The 18,816-nt window shown below is 55.8% G+C and overlaps 1 protein-coding gene across 2 annotated transcripts; it reads right to left on the bottom strand.

Annotated features, from left to right (window-relative positions):
- Positions 1 to 240: 240 nt before the first annotated feature.
- Positions 241 to 15,397, bottom strand: LONP1 (lon peptidase 1, mitochondrial). 2 transcript variants are annotated; one of them, XR_008315360.1, is made up of 19 exons: positions 14,946 to 15,397; positions 12,446 to 12,534; positions 12,020 to 12,139; positions 11,198 to 11,432; positions 10,788 to 10,849; positions 8,752 to 8,881; positions 8,565 to 8,648; positions 8,121 to 8,341; positions 7,802 to 7,940; positions 5,819 to 5,997; positions 4,539 to 4,626; positions 4,308 to 4,430; positions 3,572 to 3,688; positions 3,318 to 3,458; positions 3,043 to 3,208; positions 1,960 to 2,168; positions 1,577 to 1,741; positions 357 to 625; positions 241 to 317 (listed from the first exon to the last, which is right to left on the bottom strand). XR_008315360.1 is itself a non-coding variant. In XM_053291722.1 (18 exons), the coding sequence occupies exons 1-18, from the start codon at positions 15,372 to 15,374 to the stop codon at positions 461 to 463; spliced, it is 2,862 nt and encodes a 953-aa protein (XP_053147697.1). In that variant the 5' UTR covers positions 15,375 to 15,397; the 3' UTR covers positions 241 to 460. The 2 variants fall into 2 exon arrangements, 1 of the variants encoding a protein (XP_053147697.1); XM_053291722.1 differs by having other exon boundaries at positions 241 to 625.
- Positions 15,398 to 18,816: the final 3,419 nt, after the last annotated feature.

Here is an 18,816-nt window from a genome sequence, read left to right as displayed (position 1 = left end):
TAGAGCCCAGCCACTGTCTTGGACCTCGTAGCAGAAGTGAGTGGCTTCATACCTTCCATGCTGGAGAGGTCAGCCTGGGGAGTCTGCTGACTCTGACCCAGAGAGAAGGCCCCAGGTTCAGCCCTGGACTTCACCACCAGCCTGCCTTGTAAGTACTGCTACCTACGAGGCAAGAGGGAACAGTGGTCTGAGGCTGGAGAAGTCAGGTCTCAGGGCTGCTTTGCAAAAGCTAGACAAACATTGTGGTTTTCACAGGATATACTTTTAATCAAGTTCATAATTCAAATCATTTGGTGTGGGAAATGCTTTGCAGCGACCAAGGCATGAAGAAACCAATCCCTCAGTGGGGCAGCGACAGCTACTTAGCAGCAAATCCAGTCCACTGCAGCCCCAGGCCCTTCTGGCAGTGGGGTGGCAGAGGGCCAGGCCCCCACCGCGGAGGCATTTCAGCCCCAGCAGCTCACCCTCCTGGGGAACTGGGCTTTGGGAAAACAATGTCAAAGATCTCCTTGTAGTGCTCCACAAAATGCACTTCGAGTCCTTCGCTGATGAAGGCAGCCAGGTCCGAATAGTCCTTCCTGTTCTCTGCGGGGAAGATGATGCAGGAGACGCCAGCTCGCTTGGCCTGGGGAGGGAAGCAAAACACAGGCTCAGCCCTGGAGCATCAGCCTAAAAGGGGGCTCCCAGGATCCCAAACAAAAGCCATTCTAGCTGAGAATTCTGGGAGCTGTAGTCAACATCTGGGAATCCCTGTGGGAGGAAACACCAGACCCAGCCCCCCTTCTGGCTCGGATACTCCAAAAGGGATCTCCCCAGTTCATATTTGGGTGGATGGGCTGGAATTTGCAAGGAGCTGGAGGGCTGCCCCAGTTGCAGGTAGCTCGGCTCACTCCTTCGGCACCCCTGGACTAGTCCCATGCCATCTGTTTCCAACAGGAGAACCCTGCAGAGGGTGGGTGGTGATGTGTGCCCAACTTCTTGGTGCCCAGAACCCCTTTTCAGTAGCAGAGGGAGCTTTATTTTTATTTTATTTTTTAAATCAAGAATAAGTTGCAACAGCCAAAAAAACCAGAGTTGTGGGGGGTCCTGGACTTGTTTATTCCAGCAGAAACATTTAGAGGGCGACATGTTTTTAAACACGAGTGACCACCTATGAACTCTACAGAGGGAACGTAACAGCCCTGCTGGATCAGGCCCAAGAAGGCCCAACAAGTCCAGCCTCCTCTTGCCCACCAGATGCCGCTGGGGAGCCCACAGGCAAGAGGTGTGTGCCTGCCCTCTCTCCTGCTGCTGCGGCTGGAAGTGGCCTACAGCCCTCAGACCTGTCCTTGGTGAATCTGTCTAAGCCCCTTGGAGAAGGGACGACATCAAAGCAATCCCTATTACCCGATCCTGAGTTTGCAGCCCCTGCCAAGTTCCTTGAAGGATCAGCACCCTTCACAAAACTGTAGCAGAGTCAGGTTCTGTCTTCTGGCCACCCACCCCATTTCGGGGAGGAGATGCTACCCACACATTGGGGACTGGAGGTGGAACTCCTGGCCACAGCAGGAGGGAAGCGCTTTGCTCTGGGACTCACCGCAATGGTTTTCTCCTTGATCCCCCCAACAGGAAGAATCTTCCCCGTCAGCGACACCTCCCCGGTCATGGCCACGTTTTGCCTCACGGGCTGATCCATCGCCAAGGAGAGCAGGGCTGTGACGATCGTGCAGCCTGCGCTTGGTCCATCTTTGGGGGTAGCTCCCTAGCGGGAAGAGACAGAGTTTGACCTTCTAATTTCTTCTTTTTCTTCTTTAATGTTTTGGGGGAAACCAAGAGGAACCGCAGAGCCAGGAAGCAGTCAGTGCGATCATCGCTCTGCTGCTCCAAAGCGACTGCACAGCACACAGCCGCTCTGCTGCCCAGAGGCCAGGCACGAGCCGGGTGCCTGCCCACCCCGTCTGCACACTTGACACCGCTGACCTCTGGCACATGGAGGTGGATGTGGGAAGACACCAGGTAGTCGTTGGCGGGCTCCCTCTGCATCAGGAAGGCCCGGGCAAAGGTGTAGGCGATCTTGGCGCTCTCCTTCATCACGTCTCCCAGCTGGCCGGTGACTTCCAGGGAGCCCTCCTTGTTCTCCTTCTCCTTGGGCCGCCGCAGGGAGGTCTCGATGAATAAGGTGGAGCCCCCTGCGGAGGGAGGCCAGGCCAGGGTCACAGCAGCCCAGGCAAGGCTGGCCCCAGCGGCAGTCCAAGCCAGGCTCTCTCATTACATGCGGTTGGACTACAACTCCCCTCACCCCTTTGGCCACCATGGCTGGGGGAGATGGGCTCTGTAGTCCAACCTCTACATTAAGCTGGTCCAGGCTGCTGTTCCTCTGGGCGGGAGGAGGAGGAGGGGCAGGGTGTCTCTTCCCCAGGGCAGCTGGCGCCAGCACAGCCTTATTCCCACAACCGCCCTCGGAGGGAGGTTATGGCAGAACGAACACGGTCAAGAGCAAAGGGCCACTAGCCCAGCCTCCTGCTTCCCATGGCTGCCACCCACCAAATGCCTCTGGGGAGCCCACAGGCCGGGCAGAAAAGCAACTGGAAATGAAAAGGTAGACTGCCTTGGAAGATGGAGGTACCATTTAGCGGTCATGGCTAAGAGCTCCTGCTGAGCCTCTCCTCCTCCCTGTACGGGTCTAATCCCCCCTTTTAAAGCCATCTGGGAGAGTGCCAGTCACCATAGCTTGTGGCAGTGAGTTGTGTGAATGTCTGTCCTGGCAGTCCTTTCTTACTGACTACAAATATGACTAATAGTCCTGCCTATTAGTTTCACTGGGTGACCCCAATCCTGGAGCGAGGAGGAAGTCTCTCTCCCTTTCCCCACCCAATTTGTACCCTCACTTTTGCCTTCTCTCACCCCCTTATCATCAGGGTCCCCCTCCTGCTTCTCCGGTGCTACGGTGTCCCTTCTGAGACAGACCCACCAGAGGAAGAAGCCCAAGGGGCGTCCAGCCCAGCATGGGGCCCAAGCAGAGCTCCGCGTGGCCCCCAGTGGCCCCAGCCCCCTGCTTCTCACCCATGGCTGTCCAGGCCAGGCCCATCACCACTCCTGGGGGAGTCACATTGTACATCCGCTCCACGGTGAAGATGGGCTTCCCGACAAAGTCCTGGAGGTTGCCAGGCGTCACGTCGACTTTCTCGACTTCCCCGCTGACGATCTTGTACGCAGATTTCCGAAGCACCTGAGGGGAAGGAGGGAGGGTTGTTGTGTACTTCCAGCAGAAGACGGGCACACATGGCGGACAGGGGGAGAGACGGCCCCTCCGAGGCCCCTCCGATGGGCTCCCTCACCTTCTCCACTTGCTTCTGGAGGTTCCTCACTCCGCTCTCTCGGCAGTACTGCTTGATGAGGACAGTCAGGACCTCAGGGGTGATGCTGGCCTTGCTCTCGTCCAAGCCGCACAAGATGCGCGCCTGAGGGACCAGGTACCTCTGCGGGGGGAGGGAGAGAGAAAGAGCCCCCGTCACCCAACGCCGGCGGCAGGAGGAGAGGGCCCCGGCCTTTCCCCGCTGACCGTGTCCGGCACCCCCAGCACCGTCCTCACCTCGGCGATCGCCAGCTTCTCTTGGGCAACGTATCCCGAGACGTTGATCATCTCCATCCTGTCCCGCAGGGGCTCGGGGATCGTTTCCACCACATTGGCAGTGCAGATGAAAAGCACCTGGGGGGAGGAGAGGCTGCTTCGGGAACCAGGCCTGGCCCTCGCTCATCACCCAAGAGCCAGGGGTCATCCCTGGACACTGACGGGCAGGAGGAGGTTTAGGACAGACGAGAGGAAGGACGTCCCCCCGTGTCCCCCCCCACATGGCACAGAGCTCAACGAGGGAATTCTCAGCCCTGGGAGGCAGTGATGGCCACCTGCGTGGCTGGCTCCCAAAGGGGCTTCGCAAACGCACGGAGGTCAGGGCTATCGGGGGCTAGGGGCTGCCTCCAGGCTCACAAGCAGGAGGCCTCCGAAGGAACGCCAGTGGCAGGGGAGCCGTAGCAGGAAAGGGGGCAGGCCTTTGTCTCCTGCTTGCGTGGCTTCCCAGGGACCTCTGGGAGCTGGACTAGAGAAGCCTGATGCCCTGGCCCAGCTGGGCTGCTCCCCTGTGCTCTTGGCCTCTAGCCCGCGACAGCCTGACAGCGAGGCCAAGGCTATCCTCCCTTCTGGCTCCGCCTCGCAGCTCGGCTACACCAGACAGCAAGCCACCGGTGGCCGGGGCAAGCGTCTGAAGGACCCCCCAGCCCTGGGGGAAACCATCTGGGGGGGTGGCGGCAGCGGGGGGAGAAAGCCACACCTTGGACAAGTCCACTGGCACATCAAGATAGTGGTCCAAGAAGTTGGAATTCTGCTCCGGGTCCAGCAGCTCGAGGAGTGCCGAGGCGGGGTCCCCTTGGTAGCCCCTCCCCATTTTGTCCACCTGTGGAAGAGAAGCGACAGCCCGCTGCGGTCACCCACCATCTAAATCCAGCGAGCCCAGACAGGGCCCCATCGGAAAGCCACCGAGGGGCTGCCAGCGCCTTCTTACCTCATCAATCAGGACCAGGGGGTTTTCCGTCTTGGTCTTCTTCAGGCACTGGATGATCTTCCCTGGCATCGCCCCCACGTACGTCCGCCTGGAGGGCAAGAGACCACGCCTGGGGTCACACCCCTGGCCCTCGCCCCCAGACAAAAGTGTGTGTGCAGGTGCTGGATTTCGGAGCGCGGTCATGTTCAGCAGCCACACCAACCGACCACAAGGCACAAAGCAAAAGCCACAGCAAGCCAGCAGTTCGTTTCTCTTTGTTCCTCTAACCCCCGACCTCCTGTGGCTCCAGTTCTAACTCTCGGGCAGAGATGAAGCATTTCCCGTTGCATAGAAGAGGTGGAGACAGTGGAGGATGGGGCCTGGGCCTCTCTTCCCCTTCAGAACCTCTACTTAATTTTTTAAAAAGACGACAATGACAATGACGTCAGCTTCTACAAGACTGGCATGCCTAAGAAACACATCTCAAGGGACGAAAATCTCATGACACAAAACTGGATAGAAATATAGGAAGCTGCCATATACCGAGTCAGACCCTTGGTCCATCTAGCTCAGTATTGTCTGCACAGACGGGCAGCGGCTTCTCCAAGGCTGCAGGCAGGAGTCGCTCTCAGCCCTATCTTGGAGGGAACTTGGAACTTTCTGCCTGCAGGCATACAGGTGCTCTTCCCAGAGTGGCCCCATCCCCTGAGGGGAACATCTTACAGTGCCCACACATGTAGTCTCCCATCCAAATGCAAACCAGGGTGGACCCTGCTTAGCAAAAAGGACCATTCATGCTTGCTCTCACAAGACCAGCTCTGCAAGTGACTGTATATACATGTGGGATGTGCTACAACGTCTGTCACCAAGAGAACTTCTGAAATAGGACAACCAGTGAAGGGTGAAGAATAGGGAAGGGGTGTCCTCACTTGCTTTGGAAGCTTCCTTTTAATTCTGTCTCCCCACCCACCCCTGCATTAAAAATACCAGAGAGAAGTCGGCCTGAAAGTGTGCAGAGGGCACCCCCTGCCAAGATCTCAGAAGCCAGGGGGTCCTAGGGCAGCCGAGAGAGTGGTCCCTTGAATCCACAGAGCCCCCACGCCCTGCTCCTCATGGCTAAATTGCAAAGAAAACATTATGCCGATTTCCCCATGCCGCTTTATTGATGCGGGCTGCAGAACGGAGCTGCTCTCGGCACACGACTTGGCCTGGCTTGGTGCGGCATTTCAGGCCCACGGCACCGAGCGCATATTCCCAAGCGGCAGAGAAGAGAGAGGTGAGCAGGAGTCCCGTCCACTCACCGGTGCCCTTTGATTTCCGCCACATCCGTCATCCCACCCACACTGAAGCGGAAGTACTCCCGGTTGAGGGCTCGAGCGATGGAGCGGGCGATGCTGGTCTTGCCCACCCCGGGAGGGCCGTAGAAGCACAGGATCTTGCCTTGGGTGGACCCCCGGAGCTGGCTGACGGCAATGAATTCCTGCGGGGGAAGAGAGTTAGAAACCTGGCCTTGGGTTTACGGAAACTGGGACATTTGTGATCCCACGCCACCCCAAAGACCCCAAACCTTCTGCTTCACTAGGGTTGCCTGTGAATGCAGCCTTCCTTTCCAGGCTGGAGCATGGAACCCCAACTCAACAACTGCTATAAGAAACAATACACTTTGAATATCTTTAGTACAGAATGTACAAGGCGATATAAACAAGGTATCATCATAAATGCATAAAATGTGCCAAGGAGGTGAAAAAGAGACATGTGTAGTGTTAGAGATTCCATGTTTTGCAATCCTTCATCAGTCAGGAACAGAAGGGTGCCCGAAGGCTTTTCAATACGACACCCAGCAACTGCATGTGAAACAGGCACTCACAAGAGGTTACGGCAGTGCATGGGACTACGATTCAAAGAAGAATTCTTGAGCATGGGCTACTGGCCATTGGATGCGCTGAAGACAGCAGCTGGCTTCAACATGTCAGAAGCCTTATGGTGTTTTATCAGCACAGAAGAGACCCATTTGGGGCCCTTCCGTTCCTGACTGATGGGAGGATTGCAGAACGTGGAATCCATAGTGCTACACTTGGGTCTCTTCTGTGTTCTTACATTGTGTTTATACTTAAGCTTGGCACGTTTTATGCATTAATAATTATACCTGTACATGTTGATACCATCTTTTGCGTTTTGTATTTAAAATATCCCAAGTGCTCTATTCCTGGCAGCACTCACTGTGCTTGGGCTTCGTACTAGCCCTTAAATGCTACCCAGTTGGTTCTGCCATCCAGACCTGGAGCAGCTTTTCCAAACTGCATCTTTGCAAGTTATGGAAACAACATATTCACAGGTTCAGAGTGTGGACCGTCCCGGCTGAGGAATGCGTCTCCCGTAAGGCACACCTCTAGGCAGGAAACACACTCCTGTGAGGCAGGGCTGCTCAACCTTGGGCTCAGGATTCCCACTCACAGGGACTGCCAGATGTTGTGGACTACAACGCCCAGAATCCCCCAAGCAAAAGCCATTGCAGCCAGGGATGCTGGGAGTTGTAGTCAACAGCATCTGGGAATCCCTGTGAGAGGGAACACTGCTCGGGCCCCCAGATGTTGTTGGACTGCAACTCTTCACATCCCCAGCGACAGGCCCAACACTCTCGCTAGGCAAGGACTCATCTCTTGGCTACGGCGTGCACGCATCTTTTCTCAGCCAGAGCGCTTCACACCTTATAAACGTGATCTCTGTTTCCTGTCCCTCTTTATATTCCAACACTGATCTGTTTCTCTTAAGGCAGCATTAGGGATGGGGCCGGAACGGTCCAGAGGCCATTGAAAAGGCCTCCGGACCGGTCCTGGGTGGTTCGGTTCGGGGGTGGGGGGTCGCTTTAAGAGCGGCGGGAGGGTTTACTTACCCCTCCTGCCGCTTTCCCGCTCTGGCGCCGTAAATTTACGAGTAATTGGGGGGCGGCAGGATACCTCCCTGCCGCCCCTTCCCCGATCTTGCTCTGAAAAAACCTCCCAGTAGTCCTTTGCGTCTCTGACGTGTGTGCGCGTGCAAAGGACTACTGGGAGTGTTTTTAAGAGCAAGATCGGGGAAGGGGCGGCAGGGAGGTATCCTGCCGCCCCCCAATTACTCGTAAATTTACGGCGCCAGAGCGGGAAAGCGGCAGGAGGGGTAAGTAAACCCTCCCGCCGCTCTTAAAGCGACCCCCCCCGTGCTGGACCGCAGTGTGGCGGTTCTGTGCACACCCCTAGACAGCGTGCACGCACACGGTTTCAGTCCAGATGCCACCAGGCCATTACCAGGATCCTCTTTTTGACGTCCTCCATCCCGTAGTGATCCTCCTCCAGGACCGCCTGGGCTCGGGTGAGGTCCAGGTTCTCCTCGCTGCACTTGCCCCAAGGGATGGAGGTCAGCCAGTCCAAGTAGTTCCGGGTGACGCTGAGGAAACACACACACACAGAGCCGCCCGACGGCGTCAGAACCGCCCCAGAGCCTACCGGAGGACCTCCTCCTCCTCCTCATGCAACCCCCAGTCCCCACAGGGGCCTCCGCCCCCACCTCACACTCGCAACCGGGGAGGTTTTCTTTTCTGCAGAGGGGGGCAAGAGGGGCCCCCACCTGAACTCGGAAGAGTGGTTGTCCAGAAGCCCGAGCTTGCTCAGCTCCTCGTCGATCACCTCCGTCACATGCTTGGGCACCACCAGCTCCTTCAGCCGCTCCCGGAACTTCTCCTCAATGGCGTCCTTGTCCTCCTTCTCCAGGCCCAGCTCCTTCTTGATGATCTTCAGCTGCTCCTGCAGGAGGTACTTGCGCTGCGTCTGCTTGATCTTCTCCTCCACCTGCGGAAGGGACAACGGGCAGCTGCTTTCCCGGAAGAACTCAAGAAGGGCCCTGCCGGATCAGGCCCAGGGAGGCCCGAGTAAAGAGCCGCGGATGCTGCAGCCTTGCCTCCTAAGGCCCCGACCATCTCGGCTGCCCTCTCCCAGCTCTGAGCCCCTCCCGAGAGGGAGCCCCCACCGCCCCACCCAACCATCTGCAGGCAGAGACGCGCTCCGGCCTCACCTCTCGCCCCAGCCGCTGCTGGAGTTTGCTGAGCTCATATTCCTTCTTGAGGAGAGAGAGGGCTTTGTAGAGGCGCTTGGGGATCTAGGAGAGAGAAGCAGACACACCACCCGTCGGGCTCACCCAGGGCACACAGCCCGAGCCGCTGCTCAGGGGACAGCCAGGCCCGGGACGCCCCTGCCCTTACGTTGGTCTCTTCCAGGACGTCCTGCAGCTCGTGCGACTCGGCCCCCGTCAAGGCCGCGCCCATGTCGCTCAGGTAGATGGGGTTGTCCACCACGCGCTGCCCTGCCTGCATCATCTGCAGCACCGACTCTCTGGGGAGCGAGAATCAGCAGTCAGAGCCCGGCCACTGTCTTCCCATGCCACCGTGTTCAGTTACAACCCGGTGAGCTGGAGTCATCTGCAGTCACTGCACACCCTGGCTTCAGTTTCCTGGAAAGAGCCTTTAGTAATAACTAACTAAAGGCTCTTTCCAGCAAATTAAAGCCATATGGTTATCCCCGATTGAAGCTTTAGTACGTAAAGCGATAAATATGCAACCGCAATGGGGTACCTATAGGGATCTGTTGTGTTTTCAAGAAAAGGGCTGTAAGTTAAAAAAATTAATCGAAGTACAAAATCTGGTTAGTAATTGGTTTCAGTACCATCAGTTAAATGAAGTTTTTAAGAAGGATTCCAAACTTGGATTTGAGGATCAAATGTCAAGATTTGAGAAGGAGCTATGTGAAAATGATGAAAAATTAGTGTCTAAGATGTATAGGCTGTTGCTTTTGGAAGAGACAAGAGATGAAGTGGGTCATAATATAGATATGACAGCTTGGGAAAAATTATGGAAAACTGATTTAAAGTTCACTGCATGTTACACTTTAAAAGAAAATTATTATAAGATGATGTACAGGTGCTATTTGACGCCTAAAAATTGGCGATAATGTATAAAAATGTTTCAAACAAATGTTGGAAATGTGGACATTGTGAAGGAACTTTTTTTCATATGTGGTGGTCTTGTAGGAAGGCAAAGGCCTTTTGGGACATGATATGAGTTAAAAAAAAAAATTTAATGACATTTCCTAAGAGCCCAGAATCCTCCCTGTTGGGAATAACGCAAGGAGAGTTTTCCACAAGCAATTTAACATTCTTCATGTATGCAACCACGGCGGCCAGAATAGTATATGCACAGAAATGGAAGGACAATGAACTGCCCTCAAAAGAAGATTGGCTGATAAAAATTTTGGAATATGCGGAGATGACAAAACTTATAGTACTGATAAGAGATCAACATTTAGAAGGTTTTAAAGAAGATTGGAAACCATTCTTACTGTACCTAAAGAACTATTTTCCTAATATTGATTTTTCAATAGGGTTTGAAATTTAGTAATATTAGCAGGTTGAGTAGACTAAAATAGAGTTTGGTAAGATATAGGATATATGTTTTGAATTATTATAGCAAGGGTTAATTGTATAGTTAGTGATTCACGCTGATTGGTGAGCTGGAAGTCCATTTTTGTTTAATTAGATGTAATGAGATGTTCAAGATATTGTTAAAATCAATAAAAATTTAAAGAGAAAAAAAAAGGAAAGAGCCTTTAGTAATGGCTTGAAGTGTGTGTGTGTGTGTGTGTGTGTGTGTGTGTGTGTGTGTGTGTGTGTGTGTGTATGGATCCCAGATGCGTTTACATCTTGATGTATGGCAAGAGTTCTCAAACTTGGGTCCCCAGATGTTTTTGGACTACGATGCCCGTCATCCTTAGCCACAATGGCCAATGGGATGATGGGAGGAGACGGAAGCCTATTTGACAACTCTGAGTCTGCACGGACAGTCTGGTGGCCAGCACAACCAGCTCGTTTGTTCTCCAGCCCTCCGGCCCACTCCCCTTTCCTGCTGCAAGAGCACCAGCCCACCACCCACAGGCTAGAGTGACAGAGTCCCTTCTGGAAACCTGCCAGGTACAAAGTGCCTCCAGGAAGGAGCCGGGGGCATTTCTGAGCCCCAGTCAGAACAGCTGTTCTTCAGACCCAGGCGGCAGTGGTGGCCAATTCCAGTGCTGTAGTGGCCAGCGGCTAGCTGGGCTGCTATGCTCCCCCCCAACTCCTGATAAACTCGGCACTCCGAAGAACCAGCCACCCCAATCATCCTCCAACAGACGAGCCCCACAGCAAAAGAGGGGGATGACTTTCCAAGTTCAGGTTGACAATGGTGGGGCGGGCGTGGGGGAGACAGACCTGTAAAGAGGGTTCAAGGCAATGATGTCGCGGATGGTCTTGACAATTTCTGCCGTCAGAGCCTACAAACGAGACACCGGGGCGCGGTCTGAGGAGCGGAGCCGAAGGACGCAAGGCAGCCCCCAAGGGTGACCCAGGCCTTCCCCCAGAAGGGTCGGCCTCTCCTCTCCCTCTCCCGCCCTCGACCCAAACAGAATCATCGCTGTCTGTGCGAAGACTCACAAGGACAAACGGGAGTCGCGAGGCTTTCCCCAAGAGAGGCTGCCTCCTAGTGGACCAAGCAGGGAAGGGCCCCGAGCCACATGCAGGGAGAAGGGCCTTCTCTAGCCCGGGCTGGAGACGCTGCCGGGGACCTCCTGCGTGCCCCGCGGGGGCCCGGCCCGGCCCGGCCCGGCCCTGCCCTCCCTTACCTTGACCTCTTCCGTGACCTGGAACTCCTCATGGGCGACGTTGTCCACTTCCACCATGAGCACCTCCCCAAGAGAGGCCTCCAGGGGCTCCAGCACCCCCTCGCCTGCCTGCTCTGGGGCCACAGGCTGCTCCATCGCCTCCCTCTGGGACCGCTTCTGCCTGCCCCGGGCCTTCTGCTTGGCCTCGGGCTCCGGCTCCTCGGGCTCCACCTCCAGCAGCTTGTTTATACGGATCCTGCAGCAAGACACACGGGGGGGGGGGCAGCTGAGCAGGGCCAGCTGCTGGTGCAGAGACTCCCTTTTTGAGGGCCAAAGGGGAGAAGAGCTGCACGTCTGGGAAGGATCTGGCCCCTCCCTGTCGCAGGAGGGCAGCGGTGAGCCCGGGTCGTGTCGGGCTGAGCGTGCTGGACTCAGCCGGGCTCCCAATCCCTGCTGTCGTGTCCCAGAGGCATTGGAGGTGGCCAGACGCCCCCAAGGAGCATCGCGGAAGTTGCTCCAGAAGGAAGGAGATCCGCCTTAGGCTAAGAACATGCGCAGTTACGGCTCAGTTGGAGAGCCGGCAGGACAGAGTGGTCGGTTCGAGGAGTGAGACCTGAATCCTCACTCTGTCAGAAAGCACACTGGGCAACTTTAGTCGCCGAGGGCTATTCTGAAGATTGCCCGGGGGGGGGCACCTTTGGGCAGAGAGGGGGGAGAAAAGTGCAAGAAGAACTCTTCACACAGTTCACATGCAACACAGCAGCTGTGCCCTCTCCTCAGAAAAGTCACAGGAACCGCACGGAGGCCAGCAAGAAGAGGAAGCCAGGATGCCGGGGCGTGTACCTTCGGTGCCCCATGACGATCATCCGCAGCCTGTCTCCCAGGTCTTGCATTTCGTGGATCTGGACAAAGGTCCCCGTCTGGTAGATTTCGTTCAGATTCTCCACCACATCCGATTCATTGCTGGCAACAGAAACAGGGGTTGGAATTGATGTGGGGAGGAGGGACCAAACTCTGCCCCTGACCCCACCCGGATCTGCACTTGTGGAAATGCATCCTGCAATTAGCTGAGCTCCCAACGACAACCATTTGGACCAGACCCAAAGGACGCCTTTTAAGCCGGGGGGAGGCAATGCAGAGGGTGCTCCAGAACAGGACAAGCTGCCTCCCTGTTCTCCGAAAGAGCTGTGGGGCAGCCCTTGGGGGCACACTGCCTGCTGCAGGCAAAGGAGGCCTCGGGCAGCGCGGCGCCAGAAGCGGGGCCCTTACTTGTCGTCTTTCTTGAGAAAGACCCCCGCGTACGGCTGGGCAAGGCGGACCTTTCTCCTCAGCAGCTCCACCAGCTTCTTGTTCTTCACCTGAGGAAGAGGTGGAGGAGACGGACTCATCACAAGCGGCTTGGCAGAGAGAGAGCCGAGCCCTTCAACAGCCCCTTGGCAGCCAAGGAAAGGCCTGGATTACAGCCCGGAGCCCTCCCATATCTGAGCGCTGGGACTGTGTGCCTCCTTGACAATCCAGCCAAGCGGAGTGGTGGAAGGCAAGTGCCAATGAAGCCACGCTGACGGCCACTGGTGTAGGTTGCCTGACCCCTTTCTTCAGAGCACCGTCATGGAGGAGGCTGACCGATATCACTGCTCCGTCTGCTTCTGATGACCAGGGGCTGAGGGAGCAGACCCACAGGGGAGGCCGGTGGCCTTGCAGGACACGCTTGTGGGCTTCCCCAGGCATCTGACGGGACTCACACACACTAGGATGATGCCCATTGTGCTTGGCCTCAGAAAAATGACTCCAGTGACACGGAAGGCGTCCTAGGAGAACTCTGCAACCAGAGGGAAGGGTCCCCCTCTTTGGAGCTGTGCAGAAGTGGAGCAGGAGGCAGCCCTGCAAAAACCTCCCAGCCACCCCAGAAGTCGCCAGGAAACACTCCGTTCTCCCTCCCGTCTGCCCTCCATTTCACAACGCTTGGCTATCGCATCAGCCAACGTCCAGGGAAAAGGAAGCACCCTTCCAGCCAGCTCCTGCTTCAGGGCCATCTCTCCCCTGGCCTGCCAAGACCTTCCTAGAGGATGCAGCCTTGGCATTCTCTGGGGCTATCAGCGTCCTCACTGGGGGGTGGATCGCATTTTTCAGATGAAAGGATTGCCAAAGCAACTCAAGGGGAAGGGCAGGAGGAGAGCCGTCCTGGGCTAGCGGCAACGCCAAGGTTAAAGGCCCATCTCTGCCTGCAGATGAGCAGCGCCCTGCCAACTCCTCAGCCCAGAAGCTTTCAAGGGAGTTTCTAGCAGTGAGCAGCTACGCCTGAAGGAGATGATGAAATACAGTGAAATCCCAGCAAGTGGCCGGCTGACGTGGCCTCCTGAGAAGCCTCCTCCGAGAAGGAGAAGAGGAAAGCAGATTCCCCCCGCCCGGGTGGTTAATAGGGGCTGAAGGTCACATCTGCATTCCAAGCACAAACTGCTGCTTCCAAGCCATGGCTCCTGCAGCCAAGCAGAGACGAACCAACCCCCAAACTGAGCGGATGCTCTTTGAGAAGGAACATCTCCCATAACCCTAACCCTAACCCTTTCCTATAGGTCCCTTTCACATATATTAGGCTGACTTGCAAAATACCACCCCAGCTCCGACAGACCCCTGAGAACGAAAGCACGAGGGCAAACAGTTGTTTGGAGCTGCGTCAAGGACTCAGCCGCGGGACGGGCAGGGAGCCAGGCCAGATTTATGACAGGCTCAAGGACTGTGCCTCCCCCAAGGGCAACCGACTATCATGCAATGTGCCAAATTCACACAAACACCTCAGGCTAGAGCAGCGCACAATCGGACTGGGGAACTGTGGCCCCCTTTGCTAGGCTCTCTCTCATTCAACACACCAAAAGCAAAGGAGGTGGCACCCTTGCAGGGAATGTGGATGTACTGAGTATTACGAAACCCCGCCGCAAAACTTTTCACCGCTAGAGAACTGCTGAGAGTCTAGAATTCAGGGAAGCTGAATCCAGATCAGAGGGTGGCACTCCCAGGCACAAACAAAAGCCCCTCATACTGAGCCTCTCTCTTTGCTGGCACTTATGGAGAGCGATACATCAACAACTGCTGTACATGTGACTTCACAGAGTGAACATACACAAACGTGCCCCCGCCCCAAATACTTAAGAGTCTAGATTTGGAGAATGGGGCTGGAGAGGAGACTCTTTAGGGTGGAGATGCTAGGACTGAACTGAGGACCTGGCGCTTGCTCTGCAGGGGTTGGTGTGTTCAAGCTCTGACCCAAGACGGTTAATATCCTCTTAGCTTTGGGAAAGAATGAACGAGCGAGAGAAAGAGAGACAGAGACAATGAGCAGGACATCTTGCCCTCCTACTTGGAGCTAGGCCACAGACATAGGAAGCCTGCCAAGTCAGCCCCTTGGTCCATCTGGCTCAGTATTACCTGCACTGACTGGCAGCAGCTCTCCAAGGGGCCAGGCAGGGGCTCTTTCCCAGCTGCCAGGGACCGGACCCAGGACCTTCTCCAGGCACAGCAAGGGAGCCCCAAGCTCTGCCTCCATCATCACAGGATGCCCCCCGCCCAAGTCGGGCCACTGGTCCATCTAACCTGGCCTTCCCTACTCTGACCGGCAGCAGCTCTTCAAGGGCAGCTCAAGCAGAGGGAGGTCCTTCCTCCTCCTCCTGCACCCCCAAGATCCTCTGCATGCTCCTCGGGGCAGGGCTCTGCCTCTCTCTCTCCCCGCCCCCACCGGCTGTGCCGCAGCTGCCCCTCCCAGCCCGCTACCCACCTCGATGATCTTGATGAAGCGGGGGAAGACGGGGGTCTTGGTGACAGCGATCAGCGGCACGTGCGGGACATGCTCGGGCACCATCAGCGGGGCCAGTGCCGTCACCACCGGCGCCCCTCCATCCGAGCTGGAGCCGGGCATCCCTCCGCCGCCGCCGCCCCCCTCGGGGCCCTCCAGGCCGCCTCCCTCCTTCTCCTCGCCGCCCCCGGGCCCGCCGCACAGCAGGTGGAGGCAGCGGAGGGGCGGTGGAGGGGCTGCTGGGGGCGCCCAGAGGGACCAGGGCCTTGCCGCCGCCCCCGCCAGGGGATGCGGAGAGGGAGGCGCCCGTCGCGGGGCCGGGAGCGAGCCGAGGCGGCCGCGGCCCCGCCAGGCCCGGGGAGGCGGAGGCCGCCCGCACCGCCACAGCACGGCCCGCACTGCCGCCGCCATCTTGCCAGCGCGGATTGATGACGACATCGCGACGCGCCAAGGGAGGGAAGCGAGGAGGCCAGAGCGGCGCCGCTGGGCACGAGACCGCGGGGCATAGAGATGACGGCAGATAGAGCGGCCCGGGAAAGACCGCCCTCTCTCCCCATTCTCTCTTTGTGGCGTCGCTCTCCCCTTCAGCATCTCTATGGTTAAGCCCCTGGCCTCCGCGGTTCTCCGCGTTCTTTATGGGCACATAGAGTAAGGAAATCAATAGAGTCATAACCCAGTTGTCCTCCAGAGACAGAGTTCTCTGGTTCCTTGGGAAAATGAGAAGCGGCCCTGCAGGAGCCCATAGAACAGGCAAAGGAAAAGAGTGCCGTCGAGTCAGTGTCGACTCCTGGCGCCCGCAGAGTCCTGCGCTTTTATTTTGGTAGAATGCAGGAGGGGTTGACCATTGCCTCCTCCCGCGCAGTGTGAGATGATGATGATGATGATGATGATGCATTTCAGCACCTGCCTAGATCGCTGCTGCCCGATAGAGTTGCCTCCCATAGTCTGGGAAGCATACCAGCGGGGACTCGAACCAGCAACCTCTGGCTTGCTAGTCAAGTCATTGCCCGCTGCGAGGGAGATCGTTTTTTAGAAAACAAGTAACAACGCAGCTCCTCACACTGGCTTTTTCTGTGTGTTCACAGTTTTATTCTATATGTTTTTTTAAAAAAACTTTTAAAATAGAGATGCATTTTTTAACATTTAAATTTAATATTTGTACTTTTGATTGTGCATTGTTTTAATTATATTGTAAACCGCTTTGGGATTAATTTTAATGAAAAGCAGTCTACAAATTCAACAATAAATGAATATTGCCCTGCAACCAGTTTCTGTGCCAAGACGGGAGCAATTAAGCAGTCCTCTATTATTGCCCCTAGGCTAATGAAAAGGGATGGTGTGCACACAGGCTGAGCCCGAGACGTCTCCGGACTACACTGCAAGGCTGTTGTAAGACACACTCCCTGTGTCTTAGCCTCTCTGCCTCAAGGACACTCCATCTGCCATGCAGAGAGAATCACAGCGTCTCTCTCCTCCCCCACTGCAGGAGGGGTCTGAAAGGCAGTCTTTAAACTGTGTTTGACCCCCCGAAATTTTTTTTTGAAAATCCCCACCATGTTTCTCTCCTCCCTTGGAAGGCCTGAGTTTCCACGGGGAAACCTCCTCCTCCTCCGTCTTTACTTCTGCGGTTGCTGAACCAAGGAGCCACGCCTGAATTCCAGCCTTCTCCTGTGAGCCGCTGTCAGCCCAGCTCCTCGCAACAGCCAAGACGTGCAGAGGTCCTCTCTCTGCACTGAGGCCACTGATGCACTCCTTAGCAATGGGGTGTGGTGGGGGGCATTCAATTGGCCAGTGAGCTCGGCTTATCTGTTTGCAGGCAGGAGTTTGGAGGAGCAAGCGGAAGGGCTTTCTTTGACGGGCTCCCAAACGGTCCACGGAGGAGAAGGGCCCACAGCCAGGGAGGGAGCCAAAGGGACTCTGCAGCTGCCCACCGATTTCCAAGGTGCCACCAGCTGGGCTAGGAGTGGCCGGGCCTCCTTCCAGAGGAACTAGAGAGAGAAGGCGGCCAACAGCCCAAGAAGGAGAGCAGGGAGGCTGGCTCTGCCCGAGGCCGGTCCAAAGGCGCCGAGCAGCTGGTGAGGGAAGCCAGCGACCAGGGAGGGCCGGGCCCACAGAGGTCTGCAGCTAGAACTCCTAGGCCTCCAGAGCTGTTTGGGATCAATAAGAATGAAAATATATATGTTGAGGCCTGTGTGAGGTGAGAAGAGAGGAGATCTGCAGCAGGGTTACACCAGAACAGCCCTGCTGGATCAGGCCCAAGGCAGTACATCTAGTCCAGCATCCTGTTTCCCACAGTGGCCCACCAGATGCCTCTGGAACCCTACGGGCAGGAGTTGAAAGGGGCAGGCCCTCTCTCCTGCGGTTCCTCCCCTGCAACTGCTACTCAGAGGCATCCTGCCTTTGAGACTGGAGGTGGTCTATAGCCCTCCCGACTAGTAGCCCTTGATAGTTCTCTCCTCCATGAAGTTATAGCCAAACCCCTCTTGAAGCCGTCTGGGTTGTTGGCCGTCACCACATCTTGTGGCAGAGAATTCCACAAGTGGATGATGCCTTGTGTGAAAAAGTACCTCCGTTTGCTGGTCCTAGACCTCCTGGCAATCAATTTCATGGAGTGACCCCTGCTTCTAGTGTTGTGTGAGAGGGAGAAGAATGTCTCTCTCTCCACTTTCTCCACGCCATGCATGATTTTATAGACCTCCATCACGTCTCCCCGCAGTCGGCTTTTTTCTAAACTAAAAAGCCCCAGGTGTTGTAGTCTTGCCTCATAAGGGAGGCGCTCCAGGCCCCTGATCATCTTGGTTGCCCTCTTCTGCACCTTTTCCAGTTCTACAATGTCCTTTTTTTAGATGTGGTTGTGACCAGAATTGTACACAGTACTCCAAGTGGGAAGGAATTGGGAAGAAGCCCAGCCTAATCAGACAAACCCTCCCCAGTCCTTGAAGGTGGTGTTCCTCCTTCCAAATTAATTCCAGATGGAAGCAGAGGAGTGTATTGTGCAACTGCCCTCTGGAGATGTGCACAGAGTCAGGTGCCAGGGCCAAAATCTGAAAACTGGTTGGAATGGAGTCCTGAGCAATTCTTATTAGTTTAAAATTGTACTATTTTAAACAACAACAACAATTTATATACCGCTTTTCAACAAACGTTTCCAAAGGGGTTTACACAGATAAATAAACAAATAAATAAATCAGATGGCTGCCTGTCCCCAAAGGGCTCACAATCTAAAAAGAAACATAAGATAGAAATCAGCAACAGTCACTGGAAATACAGTGCTGGGGATGGATAGGGCCAGTTACTCTCGTCCCGCTAAATACAGAGAATCACCACGCTAAAAAGGTGCCTCTTTGCCCAGTTAGCAGGGGATATTAAATACTGTTTACTTTTTTAAAAAAAAGTAATGTAATTGGCAAGATTCTGCCCCCAAGGTCCCTGGATGTGAGAAATTGTCACTAGGGCGCTCAAGAGGGACATCAGGCATTTGGGAGGCTATCCCAGGCAGAGCCGGCCTCCCTCGCCCACCAATATGCCCCGTGGGGCAGCCCACAACTTCCCCACTGCCCTCAGGTACCCAATGGCCTCGATGAACATCCTCCCTGCTAGCAGGTGATGCTTTGGCCCAGGCATGGCCCGCAGCTGTGAGAGCGACGCTTTCTCCCGGGAGTGGTGGCGCGGGGGGGGGTGGGGCTGTGTCCCGCCTTCTGTCCCAGGCACAAAGCCTGCAGCCTGTCTGACCGCTCAGGCCAGAAGTCTTCAATCTGGTCCTCCCCTTCCACTAGCCAGTTAAGCCTCTCCGAAGGCCTTCCCTGGCTGGGCTGCCTGGAGGTGCTTTTGCTTTAGTGCGATTGGACAGAAC

Source organism: Hemicordylus capensis, chromosome 2 (assembly GCF_027244095.1).
Source record: "Hemicordylus capensis ecotype Gifberg chromosome 2, rHemCap1.1.pri, whole genome shotgun sequence".
NCBI classification, from domain to species: Eukaryota; Metazoa; Chordata; class Lepidosauria; order Squamata; family Cordylidae; genus Hemicordylus; species Hemicordylus capensis.
Note: the sequence above shows the minus strand (reverse complement) of the source record. Positions and strands in the feature narration are given on the sequence as shown.